Source organism: Patiria miniata, unplaced genomic scaffold (genome assembly GCF_015706575.1).
Source record: "Patiria miniata isolate m_02_andy unplaced genomic scaffold, ASM1570657v1 HiC_scaffold_10, whole genome shotgun sequence".
Taxonomy (NCBI): Eukaryota; Metazoa; Echinodermata; class Asteroidea; order Valvatida; family Asterinidae; genus Patiria; species Patiria miniata.
The window spans coordinates 5,496,449-5,515,360 of NW_024037048.1; the positions used below are offsets into that span (position 1 = coordinate 5,496,449).

Genomic DNA, 18,912 nt, shown 5'->3' on the forward strand with positions numbered 1-18,912 from the left:
TACACAATGAAACAAGGGCCATTTCTGTCTTTTTTTGAATATGCACAAAATGTTATGACGTAGCAAAATAAATACTTTTTTTTCTCGTTTATCTATAAATAATACAATTCATACATGTACATACAGTTACGCAGTGATTATCTACACATTGGAAAACAAATACCAAAGCAAACTAGCTATACGGAAGCGTTTGCCACACACAGCATGCACTTAATTAAATGTTTAATCTGAAGATTTTGACACGTCTTGTTTATTTTGAGATTTCTGATGAGTTTTTGGATATAATTCCATTATAAGCTGAAACTGATTCAGAGCTGCAGATTGAATCAAATTTATTTAGTTAAAAAAAAGGGTGACAGGTTCCCAATTCTTGAAAATGGCTTTTTTTCTAGAAATTGTGAATATAATTTGCATATAAAAATTAAAGGTTCTTTAGGAGTTTCTTCAAAACAGACCATAGCCCAGTGAGCCCACAAAATGTAAATTTGATAATTGTATCTTCAAATAATAATTGAAAGATCAAAAAAAAAAGAAAAAAAAAGCAGAACTGTTATATAGAAATCTCCTTATTTTTAGTTTGGGTCTTTAACCACTGTTAAAAATAGTTCAACAAAGTAAAAAAACTTCTTCAAATACAAAAGCTTCAGCTATATTTAAATTTTAACCGAGTTGAAATGTACGCCTAATGCTGTTTTTATCGGTATGTACAGGATGAGTCAAAACGATCTGGACCCAATTTCACCAATTTCTTTTAGCAAATAGAGTTTATTGAGAAAACAAAATGCGTGTTTCATATGAATGGTTATTACCTTGTCTTCCGCAGTAATTTTGATTTTTTTTTTTACATTAGCGGCTGTGGTGAGGAGTTATGCCATTTTCATTGAAGTGGCTCATTTTCCAGTCTGCACACGGAATTGGTTTTGCATTTTTTAAATGTTTCAATAACTTCAAGTGAGTCAGTCACCATGACTAGGTTTTTATTTGTTATTACACTGCTTCACATCAGTATGCGATTTCAATCAATTTGTTGAACCATGGAACAGTGGTCAGAGTGTTTTTTAGCGTGTGTTCTTTGCTAGCGCTTTTCTTCATAATGATACAATTGATACGCATGAAACTTTCACCAAATATGTCCAAAATACCAGCCTATAACATATCTCATTTGCACTTGTTTTGATAACTGCTACATATTTTTCAATATTTTCTTTAAATTGGGTCCAGATCATTCCGACTTGCCCTGTACTTTGAATTGTTAGGACTAACAGATTTGTATGCCAGTCAGAAATAATGCAAGTACACGAGACCATATGTGGCTCAGAATATGTTGACATGAGATGCATTAACACGTATGCATTGCCAGTAATGGGCCAGGTGAAATAAATGGGTAAATAATTCCACTTTTCATACATCTCCTTAGCCCCGTAAATATGGCCAATTTACTGGACTACCTCCGTAAATAAAGGCCACACTTCCACCATGTACACAAACATGTCGAACTTTGTCAAATTTTGATTTTCACATTTAGGCTTAGTTTGTAGTTTATTTTTGCTTTAGAAGCATACTCACCCTTTTATAGGCTAATCAGAAAGTGCTGCCTTTTTCAAATGCCTAATTTTCGTGAAATTTCATGTTGAAATTTTGATACGCAAATGTGTGCAAACGAATCTGGAAATTTCACAAAAAATAGACATCTGAAAAAGGCAGCACTTTCTGATTAGCCTATAAAGAGGGTGAGTATGCTTCTAAAGCAAAAATAAACTACAAACTGAGCCTAAATGTGAAAATCTAAATTTGACAAAGTTCAACATGTTTTTTGTACATGGTGGAAGTATGGCCTTTATTTACGGAGGTAGTCCAGTAAATTGGCCACATTTATGGGGCTAACATCTCCTATACATTCACATATAATTTCTAATGTTCTCCCATAAAGCTGAAGAATTTCAAGCAGATTTCCTTGCAAATGCTTGCAGATGTCAAACGTAAGGAAGTTTGTCAATTTGACAAGTTGAAGGTACATGTACCTATGTTCCATCATTTGAGTTGAACACGAAATGGCAATTTTCTTGAGCTAAACAAAAGCAATAAATCAAGCTTGGTAACGTTTTGGCACTCATTCTGTAAAGTGTTCCCGAAATGCTGAGTTTTTTTACTTGAGAATTTTTTTTAAAGTAAAAAAACCCCAATAATTTGGGTCAGAGGTAAACTGAGTTGTAGGTGTAAAGACAGCTTGTTCTGAAACAATAATAAAAAAAGTAAATATGACAGATTCTAATATGAATAATCAAATAACTATAAAGGGGCACTAACTACATGTAAGGGCATGCATAATTATTATAACAAGAAATTGACTGGAGCGAGATCTGAACCTACAACCTGTGCATTACCGTACCAGCGCTCTGCCAACTCAGCTACCCACTGGAAACCACCAACAATTGGGCTGGCTAGCTCAGTTGGCATGAGTGAAGGAACGGCAATCCGGAGGTCCCCGGTTCAAATCCCGCCTTCAAATCCAACTTTACAATTTTGATTTTAATTAACATGTCTAGACACAAAAAACTCTACATGTAGGTTCTTTTAATACCCTCTCAGATAAGGCCCCCCAAAAAGTCTCCGGTTTCTGGTATGGAGCTTGCCCCAAAAGTGGTGCGGCCACGCATTTTTGAATTTTTTCGTCTTCAAATGTCGGCTGATGACTACAAATGGTGCCAGACTAAATTTAGTGCAAAATATATGGGAGTCTAGAGAGGCCACATAAAGCTTATACTCGATCGTAACCCCATCTGAAAACACGTTGAAATTATGCAGCAGCAGGATTCCAGTCAAACCATTGAGTTTGGCAGTTTTGAGACATCATCTTATATTGAAAAAAACCTTTTTTTCATTTTGCCGACGCGCATGGCTACGGCGACGCGCGCATACCGGAAACCGGAGACACTTTTTTTTGTGTGGCCTTACCGACATTTCCAATATATCTCCCCCCCCCAAAAAAAAGAAGAAAGAAAACAAATTACTGCATTTACGATAAATCAGCAGCAGACGTGCAAAATTCCAGTTGCAGCAAGTCACTAGACTCCAGGCGAATACTTAAAATGCGAGTCACGGATGAAACTATGTCACAAATGAAACTACGTCACACGCTACAGAAACAACAGATAGCCTCATACACTTCTGTGTTTCAAACACAGCAAGCCACGGGGGGCAAGTTGGGCAAGTCGAGTGTTCATTCCAGCTGTGGCATACATCGCATGCATGACGAGAGGTACATGTTTATGAAGGCCCTAATGTACAGAAATCCACAGAGCTGAGATACGTATTTTCAATTACACGTGGGGCTTTGTACACAAGTGAAACACAGCTTTATTTTTGTTATTAACTCAAAAAGTTGTAATCCTTTGTCAAAAAGTTTTGCACAATTGTCAAAAAACGGCTTATTCAAGAGTAGTGGTCAGACCAGCTGGACCTAATTATGTCACAAAAACAGTTGGGTTATACTGTAGAAATTCTCTTCAACCAATACGGGTCAGCAATTGTTGACCAATTCAACATGTGTGAATCTACTTTTGTACATACATCGTTTGTATAATATAACAATACATGTAAATTCATGATTTTACAAATGTTTAATCTTAAGGCTTTAAAATCAGAGTTAACTTGACTTCTTCCCTGCTCGGAACAAAAGCCTTGAGCAACAGTACGAATCTCCTCTACTTATTTTACATTTGCCTTAAAAAAACAAACATTCATATAAAAAAAAGAAGTAATAAAAACAATACTGACATGATCCCAGCAATCTGTTGAGATTGTTCGCACGACGGAAAGTTGTGAAATGTTTTGGGAAATTAGCAGGAATTGACAATGAATTTTGCACTTGTACCGATGCATGTATGTATCCTTGCACCACTTTGAATACATGGTGCAAACATTAAAGAGGTTGTGGAATGCTCGAAAACATTTCCGTCATTTTTCGGGTATATGTAGCCTAAGGTGTGATGAAATAAAAACGACTATAGTTTCTGTCATGAAATGAGTACAAAAGGTACTTTTGAGAGCTGTTTTTCAAGTCCAGTTTCGACCCGAACGTGCAACTGTGTAAAAGTCGTCGTTGCGGGCAGCAAACAAAACACAGTAAATCGTGACGTAATAAACAGGACTCCCGATGCACAGTAGCATACACGAGTCCTGTTTATTACGTCACGATTTACTGTGTTTTGTTTGCTGCCCGCAACGACGACTTTTACACAGTTGCACGTTCGGGTCGAAACTGGACCTGAAAAACAGCTCTCAAAAGTACCTTTTGTACTCATTCCATGACAGAAACAATAGTCGTTTTTATTTCATCACACCTTAGGCTACATATACACGAAAAATGACGGAAATGTTTTCGAGCATTCCACAACCTCTTTAATAACAGCAACATGCCTGGATAATACAGCATGCGGGAACATTACACATGTTGTAGATCTCATACATGGTGCCTGGATGTACTGTATTCCCATAAAATCTCGCAGGTGTTTTGAGGTCAACTTGCACTTTCATTGGATGGTAAACTTGCACACACTGTACTGTAATGTCACAGCATTTGATTCCTTCTTTGATAGAATTGGGCACTATCTAGACAAATTGTCGCATAGTTATTTGGGCAACTACGTGTAAACGTAGCAGCTGTAGGGAGCTACTCTTTCAGATGAAGCATTTTTTTCACTTGACCAAAAACAATGCCTTAACCATTTTGGATTTGTCTTCAAATTGTCAGCCACATTTTCTGAAGTTAATCTACCAAAAATTGTCATGTTGTAGCACCATCACAGTTCTCTTTACACAGATCCAGATGTGATCAGCAAAATGCAAGCATACCATGTATGCTAGCTCTCACTGGAGAAAACTTAAACAACTGTACTGAACATGGACGATTTTAAATGACATGGATACATGGTATACACATATCGACTGTTGTAAATGTTATGTAACGCCAAAGAAATGGGTATTGGAAGGGGTGTCTTCAGGCAAATGCAAACACATATCATAGACACGTTGACAATTTTTTTTGGAGTTTTCATTCCCCCACCCCCCAACTCCTGATATATTCAATTTTGTTTTCTCCTAATGAATTTTCAATTTGTAGGTTCTATTTAAACGAAAGAAAAGTTCCCTTTTTTAAATTTGTGGACGTTTTCAACACTCTGAAAAATATACTCTCATATTTTGAGTTGCTTGTTCGCCTGTTACACACAAAAAGATACACCTGAATTATTGTCAACCCCCCCCCCCCAATTTTTTTTCAAATTTTGTGAAGTATATATTCCATAACTAAACATTGGTGGATATTTATTTGTTTGATGTCTCATTCAAAAGTGAATAAGTTTTGTATTGTTGAAACAAAGTAGCCATTTTTCAAAATCTATTTTGCAGGGTGAAACTCGGAAAACAGTCAAGGAAGAGCAACTTGAAATTGTAAAGAAGACTCAATAACACAGGGCTTCTACCCCAAGGGGAACAGAAAGGGAGAAAGCTGGCGAAAATGAGGGGGAAGGGTTTGGATGGTTGACGTTACCGAACGGTAACCAGATTGAATTATATGGTACTGTGCATTTTAGCAACGATAGTGTAACCAAATTTAACAAAAATGTAAAAAAAGAAAGAAAGGTTCAACCCGAACTCAATGCAAGCCTCCTCAACCTTGTTCCATCCTTCAACAATGTACAATTTGTTGTACTAAGCAATACAGAGTCAAGACTTAACTTTTGTACAATTTAACATTTAACGTGATTGCACAACTCTTCAGCAGATCAATGAACGCCATGGTAAACGAACTCTTTCATCCGACGAATCCACTCAATGACCCACTTAAATTCTTAATTCTTTGGCAGTTAACATCATCTGTTCTATACCTCCATGCGACATTTTTAAAAAAAAAGTACATGTTTAGTACTTTCAGTTCAAGCACACGATGCCACATCACTCTACACCGATCCAAATGCTTACACATAGCTTCCAATTTCTTCTTTTTCCAAGCTTTCATATTTTTTTTCCTGCGACATTTACACATTTTTTGAGCTTCATTGCAACTGCCCATATATTTTACTGTTTTGAACTCGCACAGCGGAGTTGTTCACCACACATGGAGAAAAAAACACAAAGATAACATTACGCAGAGACAAACTTTAGTACGTTTACAGCCGCTCTTTTCATCTTTGACCTTTTGACCCAGGTTGTGACCTTTGACCCAGAGGTCAGATTATGTGAATGAGATCCCTCTTCGGGATATCACGGTGGCCTCCGGTTACATGCCAGGAAAAGCTGATTCACGGAATCAACCCAAAGGCGAACAGTGGTCACCAACTAGTGTTCCCTCCCACATTATCAGCACCGGTTTCTTGACGCATAGGAAGCCCCATTGTCCGTCTGTTTTGCACAGCAGAAGACTCTCTTGGGTCAAAGCACAAATTCGACAACTTGTGATCACTTTCAATCCCCGGATCAAAAAGAAAAACTGTACAGTAGTTATACATCCTAAGCCTCAATATCATTTCGGTACATGCTGAAAGAAAAAAAAAACATCTCTCATCTGATCTCTCCCTCGAACCGGAACATCAAACTTTGAAGACTCTTTCGTCAAAAGATGCTTGAGATTTTGACACAATGCTTATTCTTTAATTACTGTTTTTTTAGAAAACCCTGTTTTATATCCTTCCAACTGTCAGTTGACAACCGGTTGATCTGCAGTGGCAGATACGCCTTCAGCTACATTACAATCGCTACAAATAGTAGTATACCCGCAGAGAGTAGACTCCATCTGCGATAAAACCGCTCGGCACAAAATTACCAGCTCTATGGCACATGCACACACCGCGTCTGCCAATTTGTAGAAAAACAGGCCTGGTACGGCTCCATGTCGGATGCTTAAACAACTCAAAGGAACTCCGATCCGAACTTGCTGGCAGCTGATTTTTAAACACAAGCAGTAAATGCCTGGCTGGTATAAAATAACCGCTGAATGGCTGTTTTCCAAGCTCAACACCACCACTTTTTCAACATCGATGAAAATCACGGTTTCTTCATCTCCGTTTATTGGCATTGAATGCCACTCCCCGTTTTCGTACTTCAATCCAGTCCTCAGCCAAAAAAAACAACACCACGATATGGTTAGGTGTCTCCAACTGCGATGCTGCAAGTTCCCCCGGTTTATCAGCAAGCCGGCACGTCCTGGGCAAAGAGCGCCACGGGAAAGTGCTTGATGCGGGTCTGCCACTGAGCCGATAACTGGAAGAACTTGACTCGGGTGAGCTCGATACCATCAATACTCACTGCAAACCAATAAAACAGATAAGAATTAAAACCATTTCTATGCAAATATTATTTTTAAATGTTGGTTTCACCAGTTTAATTTACCATGGTAGTTGTTAAGCACTGGAATGAGGTGCTCGGGCATGCTGCGACTGGGAAGTCATTAAAAAAAAAGGAATTTTTAATTTTACAAGACTTCGGAGGTTTTTTTAAGGGAATACAAGAGAAATAAGAAAAAAAACAGAAGAGGAAATCAGCTGATCCGAGGAAAAGCTGCATGCCTGAGTACTACACCGAGAACTCTTGAATTTTCTTCTTAAGCAGCTTGCTTGTGACTCAAACCACCGAGATAAAACGTTAAATCAGAAAATGAATCACAGCATGCAAATGGTAATACTGGCCTTCCACATACAAATCCCTTTGCTTAGGAGCTATTTTAGAATATTCCAAAACTCCCTTAAAATTTCAATCCCACCTTTTAGCGAGTAATCTTGTGTTCTTGAGGTGCAGACCAGTCGGTGAATTCCGTCAATCTCCTGACTCTTGAAAGCGGTCTCTATTTCCCGAGGCTTCTTGCCTATTCTCATGACTATCGTGGTACACAAGAAAACAATATTTTTTTTGTTTCAGAAAATGACAATATTGTAAGCATATCAGTGAAGAATTTATCAAACTGTACGGATTGAAAAGAATAATTATTAATTGCTCCTTCATTTTTTTGTCAAAATATGTCATACTCCACAAGTTCCCTATTGAGACACAGCTAAAAAGCATCGTGAGTGCCCTCTTTAACCCTGGTTGAACTTTTCAGACCCAGGCCAACTCCCATAGGATTTGTATTACTAGTATTTTTTCACATGGGTATTGACCAAATATAGAGTAATCTGGGCATAAACACACTTTTTTTTGGCTTGAAATTATTTTCTTGAGCACAGAGGGCCTTTATCCATCTATTTAGACACTATGAGAAGGAACAATGTTCAACAAAACACCCATTAACCATCATACTGAAAAGTTCAGTACTGTGGTGCATTTTAACTAAAACAAAATGATGGCGCCTAACAAGATTAAAATATTAATCAAATAAGCAAATTGAAGGGAAAAAGGACCAAGCAAAACTTGTTAGAAAAGCAAAACTTGTCTGAAAAAAAAAATTCATCAAAAGACCTACTTTTCTTATTCTTCTCCTTGGTGACGATGACCATAGATAGCCCCGTGGTGGAAGGGTCGGCGTGAGAGGGCAGCCTCTGTACCGTCAGTGACCGGAAGGCAGTCTTGAGTGAGGACTTGTCTTTCTTGCCGCCCAGCATGGGCCAGTACTCCACTTGAAGGTCCATCAGCTCGCCGGATATCGGGCTAACACTGGACAAAAGGGGACAACGCAAGGGGGACCAGTTGGTGCAAGTCTATAATTACGGTAAGTCTTTACGTAGACAGGGCAGCCATCGTTGTCTGGGCCCCTGCCTTCACAGTAGATATCACTACCAAGTGGTTCTGGCACCAGATGGGCACCAGTCTTTTCTTGGAGACTACTGATTCATATTAAGGTAAGTTCATGCTTCAACGCAACGGTACATGTAAGTCACAAAACATTTGTCTGTAATATATTGGGTGCTAGAGTTTTATACCAATGTTCCTTGGAAAGACGCAATTGCCATCAACATACATGTACGTGTACCATGAATAACAAGCTGACCCAGCCGATCAACATACACGAATAGATGCTCTAATTATGATGCAATTACGGGTTAGTTAGAGGCTGTACAGGTAGTATTAGTGCAAACTAAACATAAAATACATTGTACATGTATCATGACATGCATGCACAGTCAAAGTTTAAAAGTAGGGCTGAGCGTTTTCAAATCATTCGAACTTGGATTCAATTGAATATTTTAATACTCGTAACACTGGACAAGCTTCACATGCGCCCCCGTCAGAAATTGCACATGCCAATCACGAAGGGCAAGCACATGAAATTTGCGTGCAGCTATCAGAAATTAAATGGCCCATTGATCAGGATTTGCGTGAGCAATGGGCTATACAAATATAATTGTTATATCGTGTGCTTGGATACTGTAATTTCATTGGTCTAGCACGGCCGCGTGTCTGGACAATAAAAATGCATGTCACAAATTGATTTTAGATTGCGCTCATTGCGTGTGCGTGTGGAACCTGCCAGCATGCTAGCTTTGTGCAATGAGAACTGCATTGTCAAACGCTTAATCTCCTGTCCAGCAGGACGTCAAAACTTTCAGCTATCAAAAGTTAGATCGCAGTGATTTAATCTATTTCTTACACAGTAAGTTACAATCGTTTATCTTTTTGAGTTATTGGCACGATATAACAACACAATAGTTGACTGCTGTGATGCAGGATATGCCATTTGTAGCCCCCTCGGGTGTTAAAAACATCATATCCCGCATCACAGCAGTCAACAGTTGTTAAATAACATCATGATGTATCTGACTAGCTGGTACTTTTGAGAGTTTTTAAACATGCAAACTTATGCAATTAAAATGACATTTCTCTTCATCTTCTCGATACTGAATACATTTTTTCCAAATATTCAAATTGGAAAAATACTATCCGGATATTCGGTGGATGATCGAATATTCGAATATTCGGTATATTCGGCACAGCCCAAACAGATCTACTTAAATAGATCCCACAGTACAGCAACAAACCCTGTAACAGTGACCATTTCTTTTTTCAAGAAATATTTTCTCGTTTCATTCCCTAGAAACAGTGGAGTGAGGCAAAACAAATTCTTGTTATATTAAGCCTTGAAATGTAAGGGGAAAAAAAAAATTCAGTTTTTTCAGTCCTTCTGATTTGAAAATCACAGATGTGTGGAAAAACGCACACCTGGATTTTTCTAGGCATGTGATTTATCTAGGCGTGTGATTTTTCTAGGTGTGTGATTCTGTGGTCCAAGCTGGGACTGAACAATCTGGTATTGTTTTTCAAAATATTCAGCTTGGTTTACAATAAAGCCATATTCTCTTCACAGACGTACTTTATTTTTCACAAAATCATGAAGTATAATTATGCCATGTATGCCGAGGTGTGCGGTACTGAGAGATTCAGGCGTGCGATTATTCACACTTCTCAGGAAGCATTTAGGCGTGTGATGGCGTGGGGGTGCGATCGCACGCCTCAAAACGGAAGGACTGATTTTTGGGGCAGTTTAAGTGTTCATCCAGATAGTCCGACAGAATGACTGACAGACAGAAAATGAATGGACAGAGCACTACAGGGTAAGGTACTGAAGCAATAGGAAGGAAGAGGAAAAAAATGGAAAAAAATATGAAAAAAAAAAAAATCTTGTTTTTCTCTTTACCTTGCCTCAACGACTGTCTCCTCTCTGTAAGATGGCCAACATAATTAGCACGGTCACACGCATGCAGGAAAAATAAACAAACAAAAAGAAAACAAAAACACAATGTGGGGTGGTGCCTACAAAACATAAGTGAAATTAATACACTACCGCATGCATATAGGGTTTGAAACTAAATGATGAATTACATTGGTGATGGATGAATTGGTTAATCCACTGATAAATCTACTTTTTGGTTTGGTTATTAAGGGTGATTCTAAGCAACTTGACATGTTTCGATCGGCTCTGTAAAAAAATTCCTCAGATGTCCAAAGCCAGCTCCGTACACAAGTACGCCCTCAACGGTTACAGAGGGAGAGTTGGGAGACCACTAGGATGGAAGTCTGCATGCATTACTGTCAGGGCCTGATGCTCATGCGCTTTTTTCAGGCACTGTGTAGTCGATAGGGGCCAATTACGAGCGTGTGTTTGCACTTTCTTCTCGCGCAATCTTTAAATTTGGAACTTTCCGAACTGCATCATTTTTCATAAACCGTTGTCAATCTTGGAGGATTTACAGTATTTGGTAGCAAACAGGGTATCGAAATGTAGCTAACAAAATATCCCAAAGGTCTATATAAATGACGTCATCATAGGACGATCAGATTCAAAATCATGACCCCTCCAATGAGTGTGGACTTTGTTTTTTGCGGTGTTTAGTTCAATGCCCAGTAGAAACTTCTAAAAATCAGACGGGCACAATGTATGAGTAATTGTGTTCCCCCCCCCCCCCCCTCCCTTTCCAACCATTCAGATCTCAACTGTGCAATGATAGATTTTTAGCAATTTAGTATACATTATTAGAGATGTCCATATTCAATATGAATGCAAAGTTTTAGCCTAGTTAGAATGGGCATTTTGTAATTATCATTGATAACAATTAACATCACTCTCGTGAATATGCACTTTTTACAATGCAGGGTCAGTGAACAGGTTCATTTATAAAATTGGTTGCGTAATATGCACAACACTTCAGCCAACCAAATCATAAAGGCTTGGTATAAAAAAACAATTGGCGGCAGTGATATTGAGGGACAAAATGGAAAAGGGGTGGGGGGGTTTGGATGGTGTCCATCCCTATTGCATGTAGGTAACTTTTGTGCAGGGTGTGCATATCTTAAGATGACATCCACAGTTAAACAAAACAAAATTATATTTCATTTATAAGGGTAGTCTTGACACAAGACTGGATTTGGATTTTATTCCCCTCATACAGCAGGTTCATGACAAGCTCCAAACAGCCACCAGAGCAGTAGAGGTCACTATCAATAATGTACTGGGATCTTTGGCAGAGCTACACAGGAAATTCTGAGCATACCTCACACGCGCTGTGTAAAATGGTACGAGAGCTACCTTGTGGCATACTCTCACAAAGGGAATAATGTTACCCCATAAGCCAGTCTTTGTAAAACGGAAACCCCACAAGGGAAATTCTAAAGAAGAGGGATTACAAGTGAACTACATTGGTTTCCGGCATCCAAGAGGATCAGTTTCAAGATCCGCCTCCTTGTGTTTTAGATCATGCATGGTCGTGCTCCTCAGTATCTCCCTCAAGCAAACAGGCCAGGTTCTCAGATCTTCAGGCTCATACTTGCTAGCAGAACCCAGAACTAGATACAATCCGCTATGGTCAGCGTACCTTCGCCAAGGCAGCACCTGCCATTTGGAATAAACTCCCTGCCACACTCTGTCAAACAACATCCCTGGACATCTTCAAATGAAAACTGAAATCTCATCTAATTCACTAGTTATTTCACTATGACTGGACCATGACTATTTTGGTGTGTTGGCGCTTTGACCGGGTTTCAGTACAAGTGCGCTATATAAATTTATATTATTTTTATTATTATTATTAACAATGCAAGTACCCCTTTAAACCCCATATGTACAATATTTCCCGGGTAGCACTGCCAAAGTTCCCACGTCTGCATTTGATTCATGTTGCAGATGGCATCCTCTTCCGCCTCAGCAGCTTGACCACACTTGTCAGGGGCCAGCTGCATCAGGGGACTAAAAAAAAAATTCGGTCTTGGACAAAGGCAACGATAAGGGCGATTTCTGTGGCTGGGAAGATTGGACATTTATTTCTGAACCTGTTATTGATGACGACAGGGCTTGACGGTGGGGTGCTGGAGCCGGCGACGTCCTTGTCTCGATTGCTAGGTCCTCCTGGGGGACTGGAGGAGAGAGGTCCTCCAGCACTGCCTGGGCTGGTGTCCTCACACTCTGAAAGGTGGCAGGGGGAAAAAAAAGAAGACTTTCAATAGGCAAACTTACATCAAAAACCTTGGATCCATGTCTGTTTGTACACCCCAAATGTCACTATCTGCCCAAGGATATGGCCTATAGAAGTGATTCACACCACCAGGGACAACCAAGAGGCTACCTTCACTGCTTCACATGGTGATGTTATGCCAACCTACAAATGCCATGATCAGGCATGCAACTGGGAAATCACACAAAAAAGAGGAAATTCAATTTTTTTCCCAGACTTTGTACAGTGTTTTTCTATTTTCAATGGCACACATGGGAAGTAAGAAAAAGAGGAAATCAGCTGATCCGAGGAAAAGTTGCATGCCTGCATGATCGCCAATGCACTGATTGGCCAGAATGCAGATTCAAAAATCGCTCAGTGTTTTATCGCTCTACCATGCAACATGTATGTGCTCAGTATAAACTGGCTCATTGAACCAAGTACTTTCTTATTTTGTGTATGCAAAAGGGTTTCCTTTATTAATCTTTTCCTTTTTGTTAACACAAAATAGTATTCTTACCCTCTAACTGGATGTTTAAGTACTGACATACATGTATATAGACATGGAATTCTACCATAAATGGTGGCATGGGAATTCTACCATAAATGGGTGGCATGGGTGGCTTGTGCGTAAAGCGCTCGCCTCTCACCAAGGTGACCACGGTTCGAATCCTGGCCGCGGATCGTATGTGAGTAGAGTTGTGCGTTGGTTCTTTTCTGTGCCACGTGGGTTTTTCTCCGGGCCCTCCGGTTTTCCTCCCTCCGGAAAAATCAAACACTTTCAATCTCAGGCTGTGTTCCGTGGTCATATATGGGTCGATGTGGCCGGCAGCCATAGGCGCCTTTACGTGCCAGCAGCCTGACCACGTTGTAGCCGTGTCCTTGGCAATTCAGCATACCAGCTGCGAGTAAGGATGATTAGCCTCCCAAATTATTATTATTATTATAAATCTGTTCATGATTTCTTACCTGACAATGAAAAGCTCACTGCATCAGTGGACCCTATCCTGACATTCTGAGAATGGAAATATAGAAATACGGAATGTTCATCACACTAGTACTCAGACTGGTAGAAGGAACCGTTCATGAACAGCAGCAACAAAGTGTACAAGGCTCTTTGATTTCTTTCCCCCCGTCACCCCAGAGGCAGTACTTGTATCACATAATCCACTGAACTGTCAAAGTTTCCAGGGCCAACTCACATTAATGAATGGGATGAATTTCTGTATGGATTCCTCATCGGTGCTGCGTTGCTTGCATGTCACCATGACCTCGCCCACGGGGAGCTGTAGACGATGCTGGCCGCCGGACAGATACTGGCTGACTCGGTTCACCATCTCCTTGGCGTCTGCAAAACACACAGGGTCAAAACCAATGAAGAAGAGGTACACCACTTGAATAATCCTAGTTCAAAAATTTACCTGCTCTCAAAAAATGATGGTTCTCGCAAAGCTTTTTTAGGTCGTAAATCAGTCTAGAGACGCCATCTTCACTTAAAGTTTAATCAACACTTTCAAGTTCAGGAGTTACACACGATAGCAGAATCTCTTTAAGATTACTTTGATTTTACTTGAGTGGGTCAAGTGAAAATCTACTAACGCCTTATCCTTCTTGGCAATGCTTCAGCACAGTACACACAGAAAACAATTCAAAGCAACAGAGCTACTTCGATGGGAAGACATGCCACTGTGCTGTAGATTCCAACACAAGTCCAAATCACAAGGTCACCAGTAACGTGGGATGAACAGTCACAGATACATATGCATTGGTCACAATTTGAATGATTTGTCATTTGGCTAGTCTATAAGACTTGTGATTAACTTGTAAGTGGCTTGTGTTAGTTCCAGACTGACTTTTGTGATGGACTTGTGATTGACTTATGGTTGAGTTGCGATGGAGAGATATCTGACTTACATGTACCGGTACATACATGTACATGTACATATGACTTGTGACTCTTGTGTGATGACTTGTGACTGATACATGTACATGTACATGTATGCGATGACGTGTAATAGACTTGTGATTGACCTGTGACTGAAGTGTGCTAGGCTCATGACTGACTTGTGACTGAAGTGTGCTAACTTGTAATTGACTTGTGACTGATGTGTGCTAACTTGTGATTGACTTGTGACCAAAGTGTGCTATCTAATTGTGACTGAAGTGTGCTAACTCATGATTGCCTTGTGACTGAAGTGTGTTAAAGTTTTGATTGACACGTGACTGAAGTAGGCTAACTTGTGATTGACTTGTTGCTCAAGTATGCTAACTTGTGGCTGACTTGTGACTGACTTGTGATGACCTGTGACTGACTTCTGATCACTTGTGACCGAGTTGTGACTGACTTGGGCTTGACTTGTGTGGTCACTGCAAGTGCACGTGTACATACATGCACATTTGCAACGAGTGCAGTGTTCAGTTTGCAGTGTCCTTTTTGCTAATAGCGAAAAGGAAAAATACAACCTCACAATTTTATTTGATCGATTCTGCCATCTTAAAATATATTTTCATCATGTGTTTGTGTTTAATACTCATACAAAACATGCAATTAAAAAGAAATACACACTAAAACATTTATATACCCAGTACTGAGTACTGCCTTTCATCAACGTAAACCCTCAAACAGAGCTTGCAAGGCAACAATCACAAGCTCTTCGACAGCACTGAGTACACGTATGTTTACAAAAAAATACGTCAGTGAAGGGCAAAACAGTGGATGTTCTATTCCATTGCCACTTGAAGGCCACTGATTTGACTTGAGAACAGTTACACAAGATTTCAACTCTACACCACATGAAAGTTGGCTTAGTACATGTACATGTATGTGTCTCATGTTTTTATAATTCAAAGTTGCAAACAGAGACACACACTTACAGCACCATTAAAATTCTGGCACCAAAAAAAATGTATTCGAGTTCAGTAGATGGGCACAACTTTTTCAATGACTTTAACCCTTCTATGGAAACATACACTCTGTGCCAAGTTGTCCTTGCGGTCAAAATCAATCAAGTGACTGTTTTCAACAGTTTGGAATTCCCAGCCCGCACACAGCAGGATTGACTGGCTGGGACTGTTTAAGTAACTTGATACAGCTATGCTTTGACTCCGGGTGATCGATAAAACACCTGTGACCACAACTTGCCTGCTTTGTCTGTGAAACCAATTTGACTAGTCTAAGTGCTTGCTTAGCATATGATCTGACTGCTGGTGACTAGCCTTCGTTAAAAGTGGAAGTGAATTTTGACTGTAAAGAGCAGGAGGGTTAAAGTACTCTTTGATGAAATAGTGAAGACAAAAATTGAAAAACAAAAATGGAAATCAGTCCCATCATAAAGTGGCTGGATCGTGTAAGGCTTTATTTTTCCAAATGTACAAATCCCACAGATTTTGACCCTAAACGATCAATAAATATATATACAAGACACAAATAATTGGGACACCAAAAAAAAGCGGTCACACCATGCTGCGTTCACATGACCTGGAATAAACAAACTGTTGGATTGAGGGATAACACGATAGCATTGGAGGGAAAATAGCAGGATTTAAAGGTACCGTCCATCATTTGTAATTTGTGCATTATGTTCGTTTGAAGCAACAAAAGTGCTCAAAATCTGAAGAAGGGTGCTTAACAACTAACCCAATGAAGTTTTAGCTCAGTGAATGCTGTATATTCTGAGAAAATATTATTCTAGGGTCTCAATTTCGATTCAAAAGTTGCCGAGTCATGTTTTGAATTGCGCCCAAATTCAGCATCCGTGACACGTTCTCATTAAACCGATTGCAGCTACGCGATGTCACGCCCTAAACCAACGAATTATAGCAACCGCACTAGCGTGCGCATCGTACCAACACTTGCACGCACCTATTCATGGCTTCGCCAAATTAAAAATTGATTGGTCGGTTTGTTTCACAACAATGCTATAATGAACAAATACACACATTTTGATTTACAAACTGAAAGGAAAAGGCTATTTTAGAAGTTGTATCTTGTACCATGTGTACTATTGGTATATGTATAATTTCCCACTCGGACAGATCTGGATGAAATGGCCAACGTATCGCACTCGTGCCTCCTGCTTTATGTGTTACTGGAAAACCACAAGGGAAACACGAACATTTTGGAGGTCTTAAAACAGCTCCTATGAGTAATATTGATTGCCAAGACTACAATTCACAAGTCTTATGTCTTAACTATTTAAATTAAAAAAAAAATCTGCATTAGAGACCAAAAATTTTAGTCACATTTTACGTATTGATTGGATAAGCCACTGCTTTGGAATTGCGTGGGGTGCTGTGGGGTTTGGTTGGGGGGTGGGTGGGGTTGGGCAGGAGGCGACTCTGTGATTTAGCCAAAACAAAAATAATCTGCCAAGACCACTGCTGCATCACTGGGAGCACAAAGCACGGGGACAAGGGGCAGGGCAAACTTACAGGCCGCATTTCTTGTCCTGCGAGATTTTGTGTGCGGCTGGTTATCTGAAAGTTGGCGCAAAGAATTAGTCAGTTAGGGCTTTCATAAAAACACCGAAGAACCACAACCTGAAAATCCATAGCAACAAGCACGGTAAACAATTTCCTGTCTGGCCAACATATTTACAGGAAAAAAAGGGTACTCCAAAACACAACAGGGCCACTTCGTAATTTCTGATCCACAACTAAGAGTTTAGTAGCAACATGAGCACAGCGGTGCACAGACTCTACTGGCCGAACAGAAACAAATTTGGAGAATAAACTTTTTATTTTCAGGACAAATAAAAGAAAGACGATTGGGCCGGTCATACTGCTCACAAACGTGAATGCACATTTATTCAATTTCAAGTGAGTTCACAAGGGATGAAGGAATTTTGATTCTGGCAAATTTTGCTGTGACTGTACTGCAAGGTCACATGTGCATGGTAATCTCATTCTTGTGAAGTATGAATTAGTCTGAAAATAGAGGCTGGCTTTTGTTTTAAAAAAAATGCCACTCGGGAGACAGCTCCCTTGATTTCTTACCTGGAAAATCTCTGTCGAAGAATTCCTTCCAGTTTGGGTCCAGAAACAACGAAGAGTACCTGGAGTCTAAGGAGCCCAGATACTTGGCAAGAGAACAATTACCTGTAAAAAAAAAAGCAAATAAAATAACAACAGTTATGTTTGTAATCAGGTTTTTAGCTACATGTAGAGCGACAAATTTGGTTTTATCCGATAGTACTTGTCAAGTCACAATTAATTTCCCAAGTAAATAGAGAATGAACAATGACAAATGAACACTTTGTAAGAAATTCTATGAAAGAGAATACATACAACATTTGCTTTTGCCGTAATTTTCGGAAATGGATGGATTTGGGAGGTTAGAATTTTATAGCGAATATTGTTACACTGACTTGTTTAACGTTTTGTGTTCGTAGATGATGGAAAAACCAAGAAAAACAATCATGTTCTTGTAGTTTGGTTCCCTGACGCAACTTAAGATGAAATGAAGCAATTTATAGACGTCAGGAATTGTAAGGTCAGGGAACCAGTCTGTGTAGCTAGCCGTTCATAGGTGTGTAATTGATTGCAAACAAAATGCGGACTAACTAAATATGGTAAATTCATTGGTGGCAGTACTTGAAAACCCCACTTTTCTTGAAAATGTCAGCACACCAGCTGCCTTGATTTTACAGGATGCTTCAGGATGTCATTCACCAACAGTCCAGTAAGATATTTCATAATAATTTGGTTGTTTTGTTTTTTGATGTTTGCAAACGTTGGATATTCCCTTTAACCTGAAAATATCTGAAATATAAACCTAACAAGTAACCAGCCTGTCAGTCACATGGAAATGTCTGAGCCTGTTTCTTGAAAGGCTTACGTTTCAGATATTTTGAATGTCTGCAGCGGTGCCCATTTGTGTTACATTTCTGACATCCCAGAAAACCAAATGTCTGAAATATCATCAACATTGTTCACTTTTCAGACATTTTGTCAGGATCAAAAGTGTTTTCAGACATAATCTGGTTCACAGTGACAACTC

At 39.5% G+C, this 18,912-nt stretch overlaps 1 protein-coding gene across 2 annotated transcripts in view; it reads right to left on the reverse strand.

Annotated features, from left to right (window-relative positions):
• Positions 1-5,909: 5,909 nt before the first annotated feature.
• The window catches only part of LOC119736190 (phosphofurin acidic cluster sorting protein 2-like), a 58,104-nt gene continuing 45,101 nt past the window's right edge, over positions 5,910-18,912 (reverse strand). Inside the window, exons 14-21 of one of the 2 annotated variants that reach the window (XM_038210218.1) lie at positions 17,910-18,011; positions 14,117-14,262; positions 13,884-13,929; positions 12,754-12,886; positions 10,625-10,648; positions 8,456-8,646; positions 7,760-7,873; positions 5,910-7,304 (exon numbers count right to left, since the gene is read on the reverse strand). In XM_038210218.1, coding sequence (XP_038066146.1) covers positions 7,186-7,304; positions 7,760-7,873; positions 8,456-8,646; positions 10,625-10,648; positions 12,754-12,886; positions 13,884-13,929; positions 14,117-14,262; positions 17,910-18,011 — 875 coding nt within the window. In that variant the 3' untranslated portion in view covers positions 5,910-7,185. The remainder of the gene's footprint in view (positions 7,305-7,759; positions 7,874-8,455; positions 8,647-10,624; positions 10,649-12,753; positions 12,887-13,883; positions 13,930-14,116; positions 14,263-17,909; positions 18,012-18,912) is intronic. The other variant, XM_038210225.1, reaches the window with a different exon arrangement.